Source organism: Dasypus novemcinctus, chromosome 10, assembly GCF_030445035.2.
Source record: "Dasypus novemcinctus isolate mDasNov1 chromosome 10, mDasNov1.1.hap2, whole genome shotgun sequence".
In the NCBI taxonomy this organism is placed as follows: Eukaryota; Metazoa; Chordata; class Mammalia; order Cingulata; family Dasypodidae; genus Dasypus; species Dasypus novemcinctus.
In genome coordinates, this window is record NC_080682.1 from 100,947,636 (window position 1) to 100,968,611 (window position 20,976).

Genomic DNA, 20,976 nt, shown 5'->3' on the forward strand with positions numbered 1-20,976 from the left:
TGACTACACCGACCAGGTGTTCCCGATTTCTCTCCCTCTCCTTGGATCTCCCTATTTGCTAAGACAAAAAAGTATTGAAATTAGGCCAATATAACCCTACAATGGCCTCTAACTGTGCAAAGGAAGAGCCACAAGTATCTCACTTTAAATCAAAAGCTAGAAATTATTAAATTCAGTGAGAAAAGCATGTCAAAAGCAAAGATAGGCTGAAATCTAGGCCCCTTGGTACCAGATAGCAAAGTTGTGAATGCAAAGAAGGAAAAGTTCCCGAAGGAAATTGAAAGCGCTACTCCAGTGAACACACAAATCATAAGAAAGCAAAACAGCCTTATTGCTAATATGGAGAAAACTTTAGGGGTCTGGAGAAGACCAAACCAGCCACAACACTGCCTTAAGTGAAAGCCTAATCCAGAGGAAGGTACTAAGTCTTTTCAATTATATGAAGGCTAAGAGTGGTGAAGAAAAGTTTGAAGCTAGCAGTGGTTTGCTCATGAGGTTTAACGAAAGAAGCTCTCCATAATATCAAAGTGCAAGATGAAACAGCAAGTGCTGATGTAGAAGCTTCAGATGATCTACCTAAGATAATTGATGAAGGTGGCTACACTGAACAATAGCTATTCAGCTTTCTATTGGAGCAAGCTGCCATCCAGGATTTTCATAGCTAGTGCGAAGTCAATGCTGGACCTCAAAGTTTCAAAGGACAGGCCGACTCTCTTGTTAGGGACTAAAGCAGCTGGTGACTTGAAGATGAAGCCAATGATCATTTAGCATTCTGAAAATCCTAGAACCCTCAAGAATTATGCTATATCTACTCTGTCTGTGCTCTATACATGGAACAGCAAAGCCTGGATGACAGCACATCTGTTTATGACATGGTTTATTGAATATTTTAAGCTCACTATTGAGACCTATTTCTCAGGAAGAAAGAAACCATCCTTTCAAAATGTTACTGCTCATTGACAATGCATTTGGTTACCCAAGAGCTCTGGTGGAGATGTGCAAGGAGATTTATAGTGTTTTAATGGCTGCGAATACAACATCCATTCTTCAGCACATGGATCAAGGAGTCATTTCAACTTTCAAGTCTTTTTATTTTAAGAAATACATTTCATAATCAGTTGCCATAGAGAGTGATTCCTCTGATAGATCTGGGCAAAGTAAGTTGAATATCTCTGTAAAGGATTCACCATTCTGGAGGTCAATAAGAACATTTGTTCTTAATAGGAGGTCAAAATATCAACATTAATAGGAAGATGGGAGAAGTTGAATCCAACCCTCATGGATGACTTTCTCAGGTTTAAGACTTCAGTGGAAGAATTCCTGATGTGTTGGAAATAGCAATTGGACTAGAATTAGAAGTGGTGCCTGAAGATGTAACTGAATGCTGTAATTTCATTATAAAACTTTAATGGTTTGGCTCGCACCCTCTACTACCTTTCTGTCTCCTGTAAACCTATGTAATCTAAAGTTTCTATAAAATAAATAAATTTTTAAAAAATAAAATAAGCTTTAATAAATGAAGAGTGCTTTTTATGAATGAGAAAAGAAAGTGACTTCTTAAGATGCAACCTACCTTGGTGAAGATACTGTAAACATTGTTGAAAAAAGCATTATAGAATGTTATATTATCAATTTTTACCAATGGATAAAAATGGGGCAGGGTTTAAGAGAATTACTCCAATTTTGAAAGAAGTTCTACTGTGGGTAAAATGCCATCAACAAGCATCACATGCAACAGAGAAATCTTTCTTAAAGGAAGAGTCAAAAATGTAGTCAGGTTATTCATTTTCATATTTTAAGAAAAACCACAGCCATCCGGACTTAAGCAACAACAGTCCTGATCTCACCAGTCATCAACACTGAGCAAAACCCTTCACCAACAAAAAGATTATGACTCACTGAAGGCAGAGATCATGGTTAACACTTTTACCAATAAAGTATTTTTTTAGTTAACTTTTTCTTTTATTATTTTCTTAGGAACAGTTTTCTTCACACACCATACAATCCGTTCAAAGTGTACAGTCAATGGTTCTTGGTATACTCACAGAGTTGTGAATTCAGCATTCATCACCACAATTAATTTGAGAACATTCTTTCTGCTCCAAAAAGAAAAATCTTATACCCTATATACTGCCCTTTTATTGACACTTAGCATTGTTATGTTACCTTTGTTAGAATTGATGAAAGAATGTTACAAACATACTATTGACTATAGTTCATAGTTTGTATTAGTTATTTTTTTCCCTGTATACAACCCTATTATTATCCCCTTGTAATAGTGACTGTGCTGGTTTGAGCCCTTTATAGACCCCAGAAAATCACGTTTTTAAAGCAAACCCATTCTTGTGCCTGTAAACCCGTTCTAAATGGGATCTTCTGATTAGATCACTCAGTTAAGGACCTTTGATTAGATTGTGAGACCCAGGGTCAGTCTTACTCCTCTTCCTGGAGGCCTTTATGAGTGGGGACCAAAATGCCACAGACACGTGGAAAAAGCTGTAGAGACAGAAACTGAGAGGCTAAGAGAGTGGTCCTGGAGGCTAGAGGCTGGAACTAGAAGAGCACAGAGGCAAGGAAAGAGGCTCCTGAGAGGCTGAAAGAGAAGAGGCCCAGAGGAGAGAAGAGACATGAGCCATTTGTCTGATAGCTCACAGCTAAGCTTGGGGGAAAAGTAAGTCTGGAGGAGAAAGCAGAGACACCAAAACACAGAGCCACTCTTGTGTCTTGCCACAGGCAGGAGTCCAGGATTGCCAGCAGCTGACCTTTGGTAAGACAGCCTATCTGATGATGCCTTGATTTGGACACTTTCGCACTTTATTAAATTAAGGTATGTACATTGTTTCTTTAGACATAATGCTATTGCATATTTAAATACTACAATATATTGTAAACATAACTTTTTGGGCACTGGGAAACCAAAAATTTGTCTGACACACTTTAATGTCAAAGTTGCTTTATTGCAGAAGTCTAGAAAATAACCTGGAATATCTCTGAGGTATGCCTGTACTAAATGCCACAAAGTGTTCTTTTTTTTTTTTTTGAAGGTACTGGGGATTGATTGAAACCAGGAACTTGTACGTGTGAAGTCCACAGTCAACTATTGAGCTACACTGCTCCTTTAAATTGTAATTTTTTTTTAAATCGGTTCATTTCATTTTATGTGATTCTTACCTCAATAAAAAATAAAGAGAAAGAATTTCTTATAGTCCAATGTCATTTTTTCTTTAAAATTGTTAGTATATTATTATGTTGTATACCGTATTTTAGTCAAGTGGACTGTTATTGAATATGTCCTTACAAATAACTGAAAATATAAAATAAGAATGTCATTAACATAAACCTTAATAAAATTTTAAAATATTCTGTGTTCTAAGAGAGAAAAGAAAAAGATATTTATGAACATTAATAAATCATGTTATGCTAAAATTATATTGGTGGCAAATATATACTTGAATTATAAGAGATGAGAGAATTTTGCAACTGTAAGTTTAAAAGCAAAATATGGATGAAATAAGTGACAGAGTGGAAAAGGACTGGAGAAAATTCTTAATGAGAGAATTAAAATGTATACAGCATTCAAAGCTTAAAACACATGAGAAAAGAATTGTTGAGTGCTGCTGTTTGCAGTTCATCTCATTTTAGGAGATGAATTCATCTGTTTACAACTCTAGAGATGAGAAAACTAAGACACGGCTATCTAAATACTGTTTAAAGAAGTGCAGAAGCATGGACCAAAATCTCCCTGGAAAAACTACTCTAGAGACACCATAATATGTAGTAATTTAAATAATACCTAAGCTGTACCTTCTACATCCTGATGCTGGAAGGTAACCTCAAACATGTAGAGAATTAATAAGAGAAGTAGAAAATTATTTTCCATGATCACAGTCATTTTTATTTTGTACAGAGCAAATGAACTACCTGGCCCCGTATTTGTTTGGTCATAATCCCATAAATGATGGGATTCAGCATAGGTGGAACCAGAATATAGATGTTTGCCAGCAGGACATGAATATGGGGTGAGATGCGGTGTCCAAACCGCTGAGTAAGGACAGAAAAAATTGCAGGCCCAAAAAAGAGAATGATAACACAGATATGGGAGCCACACGTGTTGAGAGCTTTCTGGTGGGCCTCTTGGGAAGGCATGTGGAAGACAGCACAGAGAATCAGTACATAAGAAATAAAAATCAGCACAATATCTAAGACCAAGGTTGATATTAGGACAAAAATCCCATACCAGATGTTTACTCGGATGTCATCACAGGAAACATGGGCCAAGACAATATGCTTACAAGCAGTGTTTGGAAGGATATTACTTTTGCAGAAAGTCAACCTTTTCAAAAGAAATATTATGGGGAAAACTGTACCATAACTTCTCAGAAGGATAATCATGGAAATTCTCCCAATCAGAGTATGTGTAAGAATAGTGGTATATCTCAGTGGATAGCATATGGCAATATAGCGGTCAAATGCCATTACCACCAATATTCCTGACTCAAAAATGAAGGTGGAAGTGATAAAGAAGACCTGAGTGATGCAGCGATCAAGGGAGATCTCCCCAGCATCAAACCAGAAGATTGCCAAGGCCTGAGGAACGGTGCACGTGCAGAGCACAACATCTGCTCCAGCCAGCATGCAGAGGAAGAGATACATGGGTTCATGGAGGCTGCGCTTTGTGAGGATAACGAAGATGAGCAGGCTGTTCCCAAGCAGGGTGATCATATAGGAAGTGAAGAAGGGGATGGAAATCCACATGTGCTGGTCCTCCAGACCAGGAATGCCCAGCAAGTGGAAGACTGTGTGGCTGAACCCAGTGTGATTTAATGTAGTCATGCCTGGGAGATCACCTGGTACTTCACCTATTTTCAAAGAAAGGAAAAAGCATATTGCATTCAAAGATTTTCTTTTATGTCATCAGGAGATTTGGATCCCTTCCTGAGGATGCCAGGAGCTATATTGTTTAAAAAGATAAATAAGATATTTTTACCTGAATGAAGTTTTAATCTCAGAAACAAGACACCCATTTGTCAAATAAAGAAAATAAAATTATAACTTACAATCTTAGTGGGACCAATAAAACAAATCAGGAATGTAAGGGAAAGAGAAAGCCATTCTGTATTTGTGATGGTCTGAAGAATAAATTCCACTCTGAACTTACCTTTGAACATAATATAGGATGTCTATAGAGGGAAGGAGTACAATGTAATGAAATGATGTCTTTTGGTAGTTTAAGAAGAAATGCTTGACATCAAAATAAGAGTTTGCTCAAAAAATGTTTCATCTGTCTTAAATTATGATATTGCAAATTTGGACAATTGGAGAAGAGATGGCAGCAAAGTAGATTCACTCTGAATACAACTTAAGGAGACTCCACTTATTTTGTAGAAGGAAATGGTCATTAGTGGTGAGTTAGAAACTGGAAAACATTTCAGATATATTTATTTGGTAGTTAAGGGGAAGACAGTTTGGAAAAGAGAAAGACTGCTAAGACTTGAGTAGTATATTACCCTGTATTTAAGTTTCCCATGCTGCTCAAGCAAATGCCATGAATTGGTTCAGCTTAAACAATGGGAATTTATTTATTTGCTCATGGTTTTGAGGCTGGGAAAATATCTAAATCAAGGCATCATCAAGGCAATGCTTTCTCCCCAAAACTGGTGTTTAGGGGCTGGCTGTGGTGGTGCTTAGTTCCTCTTTCATGTTAAAGAACATGGTGCTGTATCCTGGTATCTTATTTCTCTTGCAGGTCCCATTTATGCTTCTTAATTCCTGTGTCTTTCTCTCTGTGTGTCTAAAGTTCATTCTCTTATGAGAATGAAGCTCATTCTCCAGTAGTAGGATTAAGAGCCATCCTGATTGAAATGGGACATATCTTAACTAAAATTTCCTCCAAAGGTCCTCCATGCAGTGGGTTTGAGCACATGGGAATGAATTAGATTTAAGAACGTGTTTCTCTGAGATATATGCAGCTTCAAACCATCACAGCCTCTAAGTAATGAAAACACATGTACTGAAAATAAGATCACATAAAAGGAGCAGTACAGGCTTGGGGGGATGTGTCTGGTGTGGATAGCAACTACCACCATTTCTACTGTGACCACACCAATACTATGAGAGTATATGTTCCTCTCAGAAAAGTCATTCTCCAAGAGGAAATGAAATAAGTTAAAATAGATATGAAATTCCATAGTTTGTTGAAGAGCACATGTATGTACCACAATACTGACAAGGTAATGGGAAAAGGAGATGGGAATAAAACAAAACAATTCTTAAGAAACTAAAAAGAGGAACCTGAAGAATACTACCCCCACAGATTTTGGTGGACAATGAATGAGAATGATGACATATTTTCCTTCTGAAAGGAATAGAACTAGGGCCCTCTGAGGTAATTTGGAATCTGGTAAGTACTAGAGTGACTGAATGCTTGTCAAACACAAGATCATTCAAAGATTATGTTCAAATGTGTCATGAACTTTTCATCAACCTTGACCCTGGTAACTTCAGCATCCTGGAGAAGTCTCTTCAAAATCCCTGTTTCATGCAGCTGAAATAATTACCCATATTCATAGCACCCTCCCCATCTGCCCAATATCAGGGATGTGCCTTTGAGAATTTTAACATCTCAAATTTTAACATCCAGAACACCTATCTTGTGGATAAGAGTAAATATCTCTACCTGTCAATTTCTCCCCCAATGACTGTGAACTTTCTGAGATCTGAGAATTATCTTTGCCCTTTGTGCATTTCCAGCACCCAGCACACCAAGCAACAATGTAACTCCAAAAAATATATTTACCAAAATGCCCAAAGGACAAATATTGAGCAGATACGATGAAGGATCAAGACAGGAGAGCCATGAATAAGTCCCTTTAAAAGCCTCAGATATTTAAAGTGCTCAGCATGTAGGGTCAATGTAGAACCTTCTGTGGAGGGGCTCAAAGCTCCTTGGCACACTGAAAGATAAAAATGACCTAAATTCCAGAGTCTCCTCACTCTCCCGTCCCAGACAGCACTTTCCAATCTACTGAGATGGCACATACTTGTGACTCTAGTGCAGGGGTGTGCTGATGAACTAGATCGCCATGAATATGCAAATAAGTAAAGTAAAACAAAGTCTAATTTGTATTGTTTGCCAATTTTCTAGGTGTGTATATTCCTACCATGACCAATTTCAAGCTGCTAACATGCTGTCACTGAAAGTGGAGTTTAAAAGAAAAATAGACATTTTAAGTGGCTCCAGTACACAACAACTCTAGTATCTCCAACGTGTCTACTTCACTCCAGAAAAAGGTCCTAATATTTTCAACCTCCTGCCATGATTTCTATTCTGCATAGGTTCCTCCCTCCTTAAATTTCACCCCACAGCAATAACAGAATCACTTACCTACTCAAATGGGATTCTCTGGACTAGAATGGGATGAGTCACAACAGAACTATCAGAGTGAAGGACTCCAAGGAGTTGAGATTTTAACTATTTGCCTGAAAGTCTCAAGGGGAGCTATTACTTCAGTGAGTGGAATTAGACCTGTCTTTTCAACACTGGCTTTTACTTGCACACATGGGTCACATCATTATGTGACTCCAAGCCTGTCCATCCCACCCACACTTCAACAACACTTTCTGTAGACTAAGTGTGCACCTGTTGTTTTCAATAAATAAACTATAATTACTGAAACTATTCTTCCTGTTTCCATTTTAATGGAAATTAGTAAATATTAACCATATTTTCAACCAGCACAAATAACTTAAAATTCAATATATGCATTACTTTTACAACACTGATTATAATGAAAGTATTGCTTTGTAATTTAGACAAACAAAAATAAACATCTCATATTTGCCAAGTCATTTACACTTTGGAATTTGTAATAATAATGTTGTAATATTGAGAATATGTGGATGTCTTTTGACTATTTATAGTACCTATGTGAGTGAAAGTCACCTCAAAAATATATTCTCTCACTTCATCTACTTTGGTCACCATTTAAATTTTAGTAATCTTATTTGTTCTAGTTGCTCTTCCTTATCAGTGTATCTCTCCCTTTTTATATTATTAATATATCTTTTTATTGTCTTTTTTTAAAGATACATAAATCACACACAAAAAATGTTACATTAAAAAATATGAGGTTTCCATATACCCTACACCCCACCCCATCCCTCTTCTCCCACATAAACAACCTCTTTCATCATTGTGGCACACTGCATTTGGTGAATACATTTTGGAGCACTGCTGCACCGCATGGATTATAGTTCACATTGTAGTTTACACTCTCTCCCAGTCCATTCAATGAGTTATGGCAGGATATATAATGTCCAGCATCTGTCCCTGCAATATCATTTAGGAAAACTCCAAGTCCCGAAAATGTCCCCATATCATATCTCTGCTTCCCTCTCTCTGCTCTCAGCAACTACCGTGGCTACTTTCTCCACATCAATGCTAGTCACTATGAATATACCTTTTTATCTTTATTTAGTTACTCCAAATAAGTGGTATAATTATATTTGTAAAGGAGAAACAGTTTTATGTTCAAAAAACACCTTTGGTCTGCATGTGATAATAAAATGAGAAAGCTGTAGTAAAAATGACCAAGAAGCTACTTCAGAGTAATAATATTCCCACTTAATTTACCTAAGAGCTGGATAAAAAATTTTTACTAATGTTTATTACAAGAAAATTTAAATATACAGAAAAGTTGTTATAATATTGCAATTAAAACCCATATCACCTTTTTCTTCATTACTCATTGTGATCACTTTGCCACATTTGATTTATCCCCCTCTTACTCATTTTTCTTACACTTTTTATTTTGCTGTATCATTTGAAGGTTAGTTGCAGATATTATGACAATGAATATAAAATATTCAATATATATTTCCTCAGAACATAGAGACCCTCTTACATAACCACAGCCCAAGTATACAATACATAATAATACTGATAGACTACTACTATCTAATATGGAGCCCATATTCAGAATTATCATAGTTCTTGTGCTATTATTATTTATAGCAACACTTTTTTCCTTTCTTCAATTCAATTCAACATCACACATTGCATTTAGTTGTTATCTGTCCTTTGGCATGTATCATTGTATGCTTTAAACTGGAATGGTTCCTTAGAATTTAGTTTTCTTTTGTGACATTGTCATTTTTGAGAAACACCGGTCTTTGTATAATGCTCCTCAGTGTAAATTTGATTACTTCCTCATGATTTGATTCCAACTATGCATTTTTGTAAGGATGACCACATAACTCTCACTGTGTAATACTCAGTGTATCACATCTGGAGGCACTTAATATAAGTTTCTTTTTCCATTTTTACAGATATCAACATTGATCACGTACATGGTTCTACTAGTTTTCTCCCCATAAAGATTTGTCCTAGTGGTTTTAACATATTCATGATTCTTGCTTGAAACAACTATTACTATGAAACTTGAAAAACTGTGTTTCTGTCTTGATTATTTCTTCTTCCTTTATTATTTCACATACTACTACTTGATAATAGATTAATATTTCCTTCACTAATTTTGGATTCTTTGTGTTTTTAGTATCAGAAAGGACTAATTAGTTCATTAAATTCAATGTGCTATTACCCACAGATTATTCCTTTTCTGTAAGATAATATGATCTCTTTTTATTCCTGAAATATTCCTATAAATTGATCAAACCTACAGTAAAGTTGAAAGAATTTTATAGTGACTACCCCATACCCTATATGCTTCCTTTAGAATTTTACTATACTTATTCTACAATAGTTAAGAATAGTTATATATGCATCTATTCTTCCTTTTATCCACCAATTTATTTAACATAATTCAAAATAGATGACAGACATCAGTATACCTCCCCTCTAAATACTTGAGCATGTATAAGATCAATTAGTATTCAATCAGTTGTCCATTTTATGTAAAATTATATAAGATGAATGGCAGAAATGTCAAGTGCACATGCACTAAGTAGCAACAAATATGTGTAACTCTGCAAACCAGACCAATATTAAAATATAGAATTCAAAAAGCTCCATCATGCCCCATTCCAATTAATCCCTGCCCCACACTATATAGGCAATAGTGTTCTGATTATTTTCACCATAGTTTATTTTTACCTTTTCCAAAACTTCATATAACTGGAATTTTAAAAAATCATGTGATCTTTTGTGTAAGATTTTTCTTCACTCAGCATAACTTTTTGAGATTCATCCAAGATATTGACTAGATCAATAGTTCATTATTTATATTGATGTGTTGTATTTCATTTCATGAATATATCCATTATACTATAGGTGTAAGTCAGTTATGTTTTCAATTCCTTGTTATTATAAATAGAACTGAAATAAACATTTGTATGCAAATGTTTTGTGGACATATGTTTTCATTCATTTGGATAATACCTGGGAATATAATTTCTAGGTCATAGGAAAGGAGAATGTTTTATTTTGTTAAACTCTTCCAATATTTTTTCAAAATGGGTCTACCATTTACATTCTCAACAATATTGTGTGGAAATTCTTGTTACTACACATCGTCTCAAGCATTTGTTACCTTTCCTATTTTTTAATTTAATTTTATTTTTAAAGAAGCTTTAGATTACATAAATTACATTGGACTGTCCATATACTAATTGGGCCCTGAATCTCAATAGTGTTGCACACCTACTCTTCAGTTCATTGGACTCGCCCAGGACAACTAACAAGGGAATGATGATGGACAAAACCATCTCAAGGAACAGAGGAAGTCTGCAACTGCAAGCAAGATAGTTCCATCCATCTGCCCCATGGGAGGTAAGCCCCCTCTCAATTAGAGGTGGAGTGGGCATCACCATCCCAGAATACTCAGGATTGAATGAATGATGGCGTAGAGTATACTTACTGTTATGCTACTATAGGCTTATTGTGATTCTAGCAATGGAAAAACTTTTATCATTGATGTGGAGGCTGTGGCCCCTGGAGGTTGTGAGGGAAGGGAGAAGATAAAACAGATCTAATTTGGGTGCATTTTTGGGACTTGGAAATTTCCTAAATGACATTGCATTGGTCAATACTAGCCATTATATACCTTTTCATAGCTTTCAAAATGTACAGGAGAGAGTGTAAACTACAATATAAACTATAATCCATGCTTAGAGGCAATGCTCCAAAATGTGGTTTATCAATTGCAATAAATGTACCACACTAATTGTATTAGTTAGCCAAAAGGGAGCTGCTGCTGCAAAATACCAGAAATTGGTTGGTTTTTATATGGGTATTTATTTAGGAGCTTACAGATACTGGGCCATAAAGCATAAGTTACTTCCCTCACCAAAGTCTATTTTCACATGTTGGAGCAAGATGGCTACTGACAGCTGCAAGGGTTCAGGCTTCCTGGGTTCCTCCCTTCCAGGGTCTTGCTTCTCTGTGGGTTCAAGGTTCCTTTCTTCCCAGAGCTTGCCTCTTCCTGGGCTTAGGGTTCCTCTCTTCCTGGGGCTGGCTTCTCTTTCCTCTGTGAGCTTACTTCCTGGGGCTCCAGCTTAGGGCTTCCACATCAAACTCCAACATCAAAACTCCAACATCAGAAAACCCCCAAATCTGTCCTTTGCCATGCCCCAATGATATGGCCTGGTCAAAGCCCTAATCATAACTTAATCATGCCCATGACAGACCAGATTACAAACATAATCCAATATCTATTTTTGGAATTCATAACTATATTAAACTGCTACAACACTAATGAAGGATGTTGTTAATGTAGGAAAATGTGGGAGGGGTAGGGAGCAGTACCTATGGGAATTCCCTATATATTTTTTATGCAACATTCACATAACCCAAATATTAAAAAAATATATATATATATATATGTAAAGAATATATAAGGCATTGCCATATACCTCACTCCTTACTCCTCCCAAACTTTTCCCCATTAAAACCTTTCATTGGGGTGGTACATTTGTTACAACTGATGAACACATATTGAAGTATTGCTACTAACCATGGTCTATAGTTTACATTATGGTTTACACTTTGTAGTGCACAATCTTATAGGATTTGATAAAATGTATAATGGCCTGTATCCATCATTGCAATGCCATGTAGAACAATTCCATTGTCCCAATAATGCCCATTGTTACACCTAGTTTTCCCTTTTCATCTTTTGGTGACCACTGCATTTACAAAAATGTTACAAGTTCTTCCATTACTAGAATAATAATGAGTCTATTTTAATCCATACTTGCATTCCCCCCTTATGTTTGTTCATTACTCAATCTTGAGGATTTGGGGATGGTGATGCCCACTCTGCTTCTGATTGAGATGAAGCTTAGATCCCATGGGGTAGATGGGTGGCTTCTCTTGGTTGAGAGTTATAGTTACTCTCTGTTTGGGGGGATGGGTGTTGTCCAACAACATCGTTTTGTTAGTTGCCCTGGGTGATTGATGTACTGGAGAGTAGGTGTTGGCTGCAACTCTGCTGAGATTCAGGGCTCAACCAGCATATGAACAAATGGAAGATTGAAGTCTCCTGGACACATATTTAATGGATATAGTGCTAATTATGAGTTTAAACAAAAAGGGGCACAGAGCCATGTGTAGGAAAATTATAAATGAGTCTAATTCTGATACATTGGTGAGATAGGTTATCATATTTCCAAAGTAAGGCCCAATTACAGGGTGCCAAATTGCTAGGGTTGTCTTCCCTGCCTTTCATGTCCAGATGTCTCTAGAGCTCTCAGAAGCACTCTACTTGAGGCACTGTTTACTGTGGCAGTCAGTGAGATCCTCTTTAGACATGCATAAACAAAAACTCTGGAATGACCTCCCAACTCACTTTGAAATCTTTTAGCCATAAAAATTTATTCGTATTTAATATTTCCCCCTTTTGGTCTAGGTCTTTTTCCAAATGCATTGCTATTTGGTACTTGGTAATTTTCCCTGGGAATCATGTCCCATCCGTGAGAGAAGGTAGAGAGTTTATATGCTGAGTTTGTTTAGAGAGAGGCCACATTTGAGCAACAAGGAGGCTTTCAGGTAGTAATTATTATATATTAGTAGGCTAAGTTTTAATTTCACAAGAATAAGGTTCATAAATCCAAGCATCAATATCAAGGGACTTGCATGTTGGTCTGTTCTCCTTAGCCAGGTACTGCCCATGTATTCTAGAGATTCTTGCTACTATATGAAAGAATGTAGCAGGACTTTCCAAGATGGGAATTCAATAGTCTTTTGGTATTTCTGTGGGTCTCCACCCACTGAGACAACACTCCCTGACCACTTGAACACATCATATGCCATAGAGGTATGCCCCTGGTACACCCCTCCCCATGCATCCCCCACCACTGATACCCCACACCAGTGATCCTCCCCTGCCACAGTTGCAACTCTTCTGCAGTCCAAAACCTCCCCCAAAACAAAGCCAAAATAAATAAATAACAAAAAATAATTTAAAGATACAAAATAAAAAAATAATCAAGAGATTTTTCTTTGCATTATGTCTTTCAACACTGTAAGATCTGGTATCTTTTATGTGCAGTGACAATTTCTTCTATATGTTCCTCCAATGTCTAATTCTTCCATGTTATTTTCAAAGAAGTTTTAAGTTAAGGAAAAAGTCACATAGAAAATATAGGGGATTCCCATATACTCCACCCTCTCCCCCTTTCCCATTTTCTCTCCTATATTTTAACATTTGTTAAAATTAATGAGCAAATATTTAACCATTGCCATTAACCATGGTCATTAGTTAACATTATGGTTCACATTCTATATCATACACTTTTAAAGGTTCTAACAAAATGCACAGTGGCCTGTATCCATCATTGCAAGGTCATGCAGACTATTCCAAAGCCTTAAAAATGCCCCAGGCTCCATCCATTCTTCCCCGCCTCCCCCTCCCCTCAGAACCCATGGTAGCCACTAAGTTGCAAATTTTGAAGAATAAGATTCATAGTTACATGTTTAATATGGATGGCTTGACATATTGGTCCATCGTCTCTTTTTTTTTCATTATTTTTTTCTTTTTTTTATTGTCTTTTTTTTTAAGATAAATAAATCACACAAAATGTTACAACTTAAGGGTTTCCCACATACCTCACTCCCCAGCATGCCCACTCCTCCCTCATCAACATCCTCTTTGATCAGTAAGGCACATTCATCCTATTTGGTAAATACACCCTGGAGCACTGTTGCTCCACATGGACCATAGTTTACATTGTAGTTCACACTCTCTCCCAATCCATCCAGTGAGTTATGGCAGGATATACAATGTCCTGCATTTGTCCTTGCAATATCATTCAGGACAACTCCAAGTCCCGAAAATACTCCATATCACACCTCTTCCTTCCTCTCCCTGCCCTCAGCAACTCCCATGGCTACCATCTCCACATCAATGATACAATTTTTTCCATTGCAAGAGTCACAACAGTTCTATAGTAAAATACCAGCAAGTCCACTACAATCCATATTATATTCTTTCATCCTGTGCACCCTAGGATGGCTATGTCCACTCCACCTCTAAATTAAGAGGGGGATTAGATCCCATATGGCTGATGGATACGATTTTCCTGCTTGCAGTTGTAGACACTCTTGGTTCCCTGGTGTGGTGGTTGACCATTCTCACCTCCCCATCAGCTGACCTGGGTAAGTCCAATGAACCAGATAGTAGGTATTGCAACTCTGCTGAGGCTCAGGGCCCAGCTGGCACATGGACAGTCTAGAGATTCAAGTCTCCTGAGCATATACAAACCCTAGCACCAATCACAGGTTCAGTAAAAGTGACAGAAGAGGCCTCTGTAGAAAGGTCACATCTGAGTCCAACTCCATCATATTCAGGAGCACAAATTCCAAAGTAGGGCCCACTGGAAAAGCAATGGACTCTGGAGCCATCTGTCATGACCGTAGAAACTGTGTGTCTCTGTAGTCCTTAGGAGCACCAGTACCTGGGGTTGTATCAACTCTGCTGTCTCTATACCTGCTGCAATGTGCCTATGTTCTCAAGAGACTCTTGCCACTCTATTTGAGAAAATAGCAGAAATCCCCAGGATAGGATAAGAGTTTAATATTTTCTTGTTTATTGCATGGGTCTTCAGCCACTGTGATAACATTCCATGACAAGGTGAAGCATGCCGCAGGTGCACACTTTTTCCACATATCCCCCACCCCCAACACCCTGCAGCAAATAACACTTCCCTGCCATATTTGCTAAAAGAACATCTCCACCATTGTAGTTTCAATCACAGACCTAAAATTTCCCTGAATTCACCTGTTTCTCCCTCCAGCCCTCCCCCAAATCCCATGCATTGCCCAATCCAACCCCCCACACCCTGCTCACCCTCCCATTCCAGCACCATCAGCCCCACACACCTCCTTGCTCTGTTATCACTCCCATGCACTGTGAAACCACTGCCTTCCACCTTATCATAGGTTTTACCCATAGTGAGCATCAGCACACCACACTCTACTCCCTTTCTGTAACCTGATAACCTATTTTCCAGATTCTAGCTCTACAAGTCTGTTCAGTGTGCTTAGGTCATATCAGTGAGGCCATGTAATATTTGTCCTTTTCTGACTGGCTTACTTCACTCACCATAAGGTCTTCAGGATTCATCCATGTTTCTTGTGTGTCAATACTCCATTCCTTCTAACAGCTGAATAACATTCAATTGTATATATATACCACAATTTGCTTATCCATTTTTCTGTTGATGGACACTTGGGTTGCTTCCAACTTTTGGCAATAGTGAATAATGTAACTATGAACATTGGTATGCCTAAATCCGGTCATATTCCTGTTTTCAATTCTTCTGGGTATATACCCAGCAGTGGAACTACTGGATCATATGGCATTTCTGTAGTTATCTTCCTGAGGAACCACAATGGCTGCACCATTCTACATTCCCATCAACAGTGGATGAGGGTTCTTTTCTTCCACATCCTCTCCAACACTTGTAGTTCTCTGGTTTTTTTACTAGCTGCCAGCCTATTAGGTGTAAGATGATACCTCACTGTGGTTTTGATTTTTAGTTCCCTAATAACTAGTGACATTGAGCATCACTTCATGTACTTTATATTTCTTCATAATATTTTTATTATCTTTTTAAAAGATAAATAAATCACACAAAATGTTTCAATAAAAAATATAAGAGGTTCCCATGTACCCCGCTCTCCACACATCCCACTCCTTTCACATCAGCAACTTCTTTCATTAGTGTGGTACATTCATTACATTTAATGAATACGTTTTGGAGACAGTGGCCACAGGAGTTGCTGAAAGCAGGGACAGGGATAAAGAGGTGTGATATTGGGGCATTTTCGGGACTTGGTTTTGTCCTGAATGATATTGCAGGGACAGATGCAGGACATTATATATCCTACCATAACCCACTGAATGGACTGGGAGAAAGTGTAAACTACAACATAAACTATAATCCATTCTGTGTAACAATGCTCCAAAAGGTACTCATTTCATGTACTTTTTATCCATTTGTGTTATCTTTTCTAATTCTAGCAATTCTGATAGGAGTCTAATAATATCTCACTGAGGTTTTAATTGGCATTTTCCAAGTGACTAGTATTATTGAGCATATATTTTGTGTGAAAGGTCATTTGTATGTCTTCTTTTGTGAAGTGTCCTTTCTAGTGCCATTTTTCAGTGAGTTATTTGTCTTTTTATTCTTGAATTACAGGGGCTTTTGTAAATCCCAGACACTGTGCCTTATTCAGATGTATGTCTGAATATTTTCTCTTAGCCTTTGGCTTTCTATTTTTTGTTTTCTTAATGGTACCTCTTGATGAAAGACACTTTTAATTTTGAGGTAGTCTAATTTATCAGTGTTTATTGTTCATGTTTATTGTTTCTGTGAATGGCCTAAGAAATCTACCCTCAAGTCAGAGAGATATTCTTTGACTTATATAAAGTACATATGTAAATATATACTGAAAATCTATTTTCATACACAAATTATATGTACATGTTCATTGTAGAATTATTTATAATAGCCAAGAAGTAAAATTATCTACATGTCTACCATCTTATGACTAGATAATAAGATATGTATATCAGTATAAGTGTGGGTTAAGGGATTGTAGAGCAACTGCTAAAGGGTTTGGATTTCTTTTTTGGGTGATAGGAATGTTCTAGAATTAGATGAAGATGATTGTTGCACATTGGGAATATATACTAAAACCAAAGAATTATACATTTAAAATAGTGAATTTTGTTCTGTAAATTTTATCTGTGTAAAAAAAAAAAGTTACTCCACTAAACTCTCCAACCAAAAGGTAGAGATTGTCCCACTGGATGCAAATAAAAACCCAACTGTATGTTATCTACAAAAAAAAAAAACATACTTTAAGTCAGACTAATAAGCAGAGCTCAATGCTTTCACAAAAACAATGGAGAAAGAGCCAAAAGCTATCCAAGGGCCTGCTTTGGGGGTCAGCAGACCAGGACAGTGCTACACAACTTCCAGAAGGATGAGGGACAGAGAGATAAATAAACCAAAACAAGAAACATGAGTTACTAATCCCCTGCAGCAGCCAGGAAGGGCTCTCCTACCCAACCCCCAAGATATTAAGCTGAGGTAAAACCCATGACTCACTGAAGCCACCTGAGAGGGGAACAGACATCTTCTTCCCTGTCTGGTGTTGCAAGGGAAAAGGGAGGGGAAGTTGGGGTGCTTTTCTTCAGTGAATTTGGCCAGCATGGCCTGCTTTGATGCTCCAAACTGGAGATTCAAGACAGGAAAACCAGAAAGCAAAAACTAAAACACCACTGTTGAAAGGTGCTCTGACAAGTGCCATCTGCTGGCCAGTCTGGAAATCACATGGGCAGAAACTTTGTTCTCTCTCTATCCTAACCCTGGGAGAAAATCTTTGACCCACTAGTGAGTCCCTGCCTCGATTTTGGTAACTTAAGCCAAGCAATTTTAAACACACAGAGTAAGTTGAAACAAATATCAAAGAAGAACAGTGAAAAAAAAAAAAATACACAGGCAAGGGAGAGAAATTGGCCATCAGAGTAAATTCACCAGCAAATTCAGATACCTAGATATAAGCAAAAAAGTAGAAGCCATACTAGGAAACAGGAAGAGATGGCCTAGTCAAAAGAACTAATCAAATATCCTGAATATATACAGGATTTCAGACAATCAGTGATACTCACACAACTCTCCTAAATTACCTCAAAAATTTTAAAGAAAATATGACTAAAGAAATAAAGTATATGAAGAAGACACTGCGTGAGCTTAAAGAACAATTTGAAAGACTGCAAAGAAAAGTAACAGACCTTATGGGAATGGGGGAATGAAAGACACAGAGGATGAGATTAAAAATGCATTAGAGGCACGTAAAAGCAGTTTCAATTGCTTGAGGACAGAATCAGTGATTCCAAAGACAGAACATCTGAATTTGAAAAGACAGGAGAAAAGAAAGAGAAGAGAATGGAAAGAAATGGAACAGGGTCCCAGAGAATTAAGTGACAACTTGAAATCCACAAACATAGACATTATTGGTGTCCCAGGAGAAGAGAAAAGGGGCAGAAAGACTATCCGAGGAAATAAATAGGGAAAATTTCCCAACACTTACGAAGCCGTAAATATCAATATCCAAGAAGGTCAATGAACACAAATAGAATAGTTCTGAATAGACCCACCTCAAGATGCCTACCATTCAGAATGACAAATATCAAAGATTAAGAGAAGATTCTGAAAGAAGCAAGAGTTTCTCTTGCAAAACACCACACATGAGGAAACTTAGATTAAGGGCTGACCCCTCATCAGAAACCATGGAGGAGAGAAGAAAGTGGTACAATGTATTTAAAGTAATCAAATAGAAAAACTGCCAACCTTCCTGTCTTCTTCTTTGTGTCTTCTTGAGTGAGTGTTCATTTATATCATCCCACCAAGGGGTCAGGACTCAACCCTGAGTCACACCTTACTGACATGGTTGAATCAATGCCCTAATTTTAACAGGTAATTTAATCAGGACATGTCAGCTGAATCTAATGCATTCAAAGGGTATCACACACAGAGTTACAAACCAGTTTACAAACATAATCTTTCTCTTTTTGGGTGAATTCATAAATAATGCAAAACTGCCATACAGATTTAACACAATCCCAATAAAAATTCCAATAGCCTTTTTTGCATAAATGGAAAAACCAATTATCAAATTTTTTCAAAGGGTAAGGACCCCAAATAGCAAAAAGCATATTAAAAAATAATATTTACTTACATTATGGTTTACATTATGGTTTGCATTTTAGACTAACTTCTATAAATTTTTGGTGAAATTTAACATGGCTTATATCCACCATTGCATGAACTTATGGAACACTTCCATTGTCCCCAATTAACCCCACTTTTTTACCCCAGTGGCTGGAAATGGCAGGTGGCTAAGACCCACCCTCAAGGCAAAAAGCCACTGTAAGCCCCCTGACTCCTACCAGCCACTGAACAAAATGGAACATCCTCCAGGAGTAAAATGGTTCTGACAATGGGTGGAGAAGGGTTTCCTTTCTGTGGGTTGGTTATGTGGACTCCCTTTGAACTTTAGGGAGCATACCAGCTGGTAGGAGGTGGTCCCAGGAAGAGGGGAGAGGTGAATCTGCAGTTTGATTTACACAGCCAACCTGGGAGAGAGGAACTTGGGCTGGGAGAGGGTGAAGTCAGGCAATTGACTAGTCTTGTCCTGAAAAATATCAAAATTTCAATTCCTCTAAGGGAGGTAAGCAACAGGAAGCACTTAATAACCTTCCAAGGGCCTATTTAGGGTCCCCTGGGAGAAGGGGGATGTCTAGAAAAGGGTTGAGAGTCATTTCTCTGTGGTGAGTTCGGATACCAGAGTTCCATATGAATTTTAAAAGGGAACTCAACCTGACCAGGAGAGATGACACAGAGTCACACAGAGTCACACAGACTATCACATCCTGCTGCCCTGGGAGAGAAAGCAGTAAGAATAGAAAGGGGGCAGGGACAGACAGTCTTCTAGTCAGCAAGAATCTACCCAACTTCGAAGACTCAAACCTACCCTAGGGACAGTGACTGGATAGGTTTCTAACTATCAGACCCAATGAGAAAATTTAGCTCAATGGAGGACTCTCCACTTCGAATATAAAGGGTCCCTGGCTCGATTCCCAGCTTTCCTTAGAGTAGTGATCTGGTGGGTTATCAAACACCCAGCTGATACTTTAGGACAGGGAACACATAGGCAGTATTTTTGTTAGCTTCTCTTGGGTCTCTTATTTTCCATAAACAAAGGTTCCTTTTTATAAACTTTGCTTAGTTTACACACTAAAACCCAATTCAAAACCTCTAGAGGGCAGGTTGCAGGGTAACTGATTGATGAACACCAGCAGCCTGAGAAGCTCCTCGGGGGCCTAAGTAGGAAGGCTGTTTGTCCTAAGTTTTGTTTGATTACTTGCTTATTTGTTTTTAGTTGTTTTTTTTTTCCTCTTTCTCCCAGCTCCACCCCCCCCCCTTTTTTTTTTTAAATTGGGTGCTGCTGTCTTATTTCTTGCTTGCTGTGTTTCCCCTTTCATTTGTTTCCCCCCTCTTTTTATATACCAAATTTGTCCACCTATGCTATTACTTTTCCTTCCTTCATCTTCTTATCTTCTGCTTTCTGGTTTTGTACTTACATTCTACCTCTCTTCATTTAGTCTTTAATTTTTCTTGTTTTTATTACTATCTCCTCTATTCTCTTTTTTCTTTCTCTTTTTTTTCTTATTGTCTTCTCTCTTTCCCTCTCTTCTTATCATTCTGGCCTTTTAGTTCAATCTAGATATTTTCCTCTATTGGGTTTTTCATTTCATTGTTTGTACCACACTTCTTATTTCTTATTCTTCTGCACTTCTTAAATGAGCTAATTATTCATTTTCCTGGATCTTATACAGTTCCTCTTCTAACTTTAACTATTATTATTACCACTATCCTTTTTCTCTTCTTACTTCTTCCCATTCTCTGGCCCTAATCTTTTTCTTTCAAGGGAACATAGACAACAGCAAA

General features: G+C 37.5%; 1 protein-coding gene across 1 annotated transcript; it reads right to left on the bottom strand.

Annotated features, from left to right (window-relative positions):
• Positions 1-3,894: 3,894 nt before the first annotated feature.
• Positions 3,895-4,833, bottom strand: LOC101429622 (olfactory receptor 52B4-like). The gene has a single exon (XM_004478403.1). The coding sequence runs from the start codon at positions 4,831-4,833 to the stop codon at positions 3,895-3,897; it is 939 nt and encodes a 312-aa protein (XP_004478460.1).
• Between the last annotated feature and the right edge of the window lie 16,143 nt (positions 4,834-20,976).

Coding starts and splice junctions, on each gene's coding strand:
- LOC101429622 (XM_004478403.1), bottom strand. CDS start 4,833: ATGACTACATTAAATCACACTGGGTTCAGCCACACAGTCTTCCACTTG.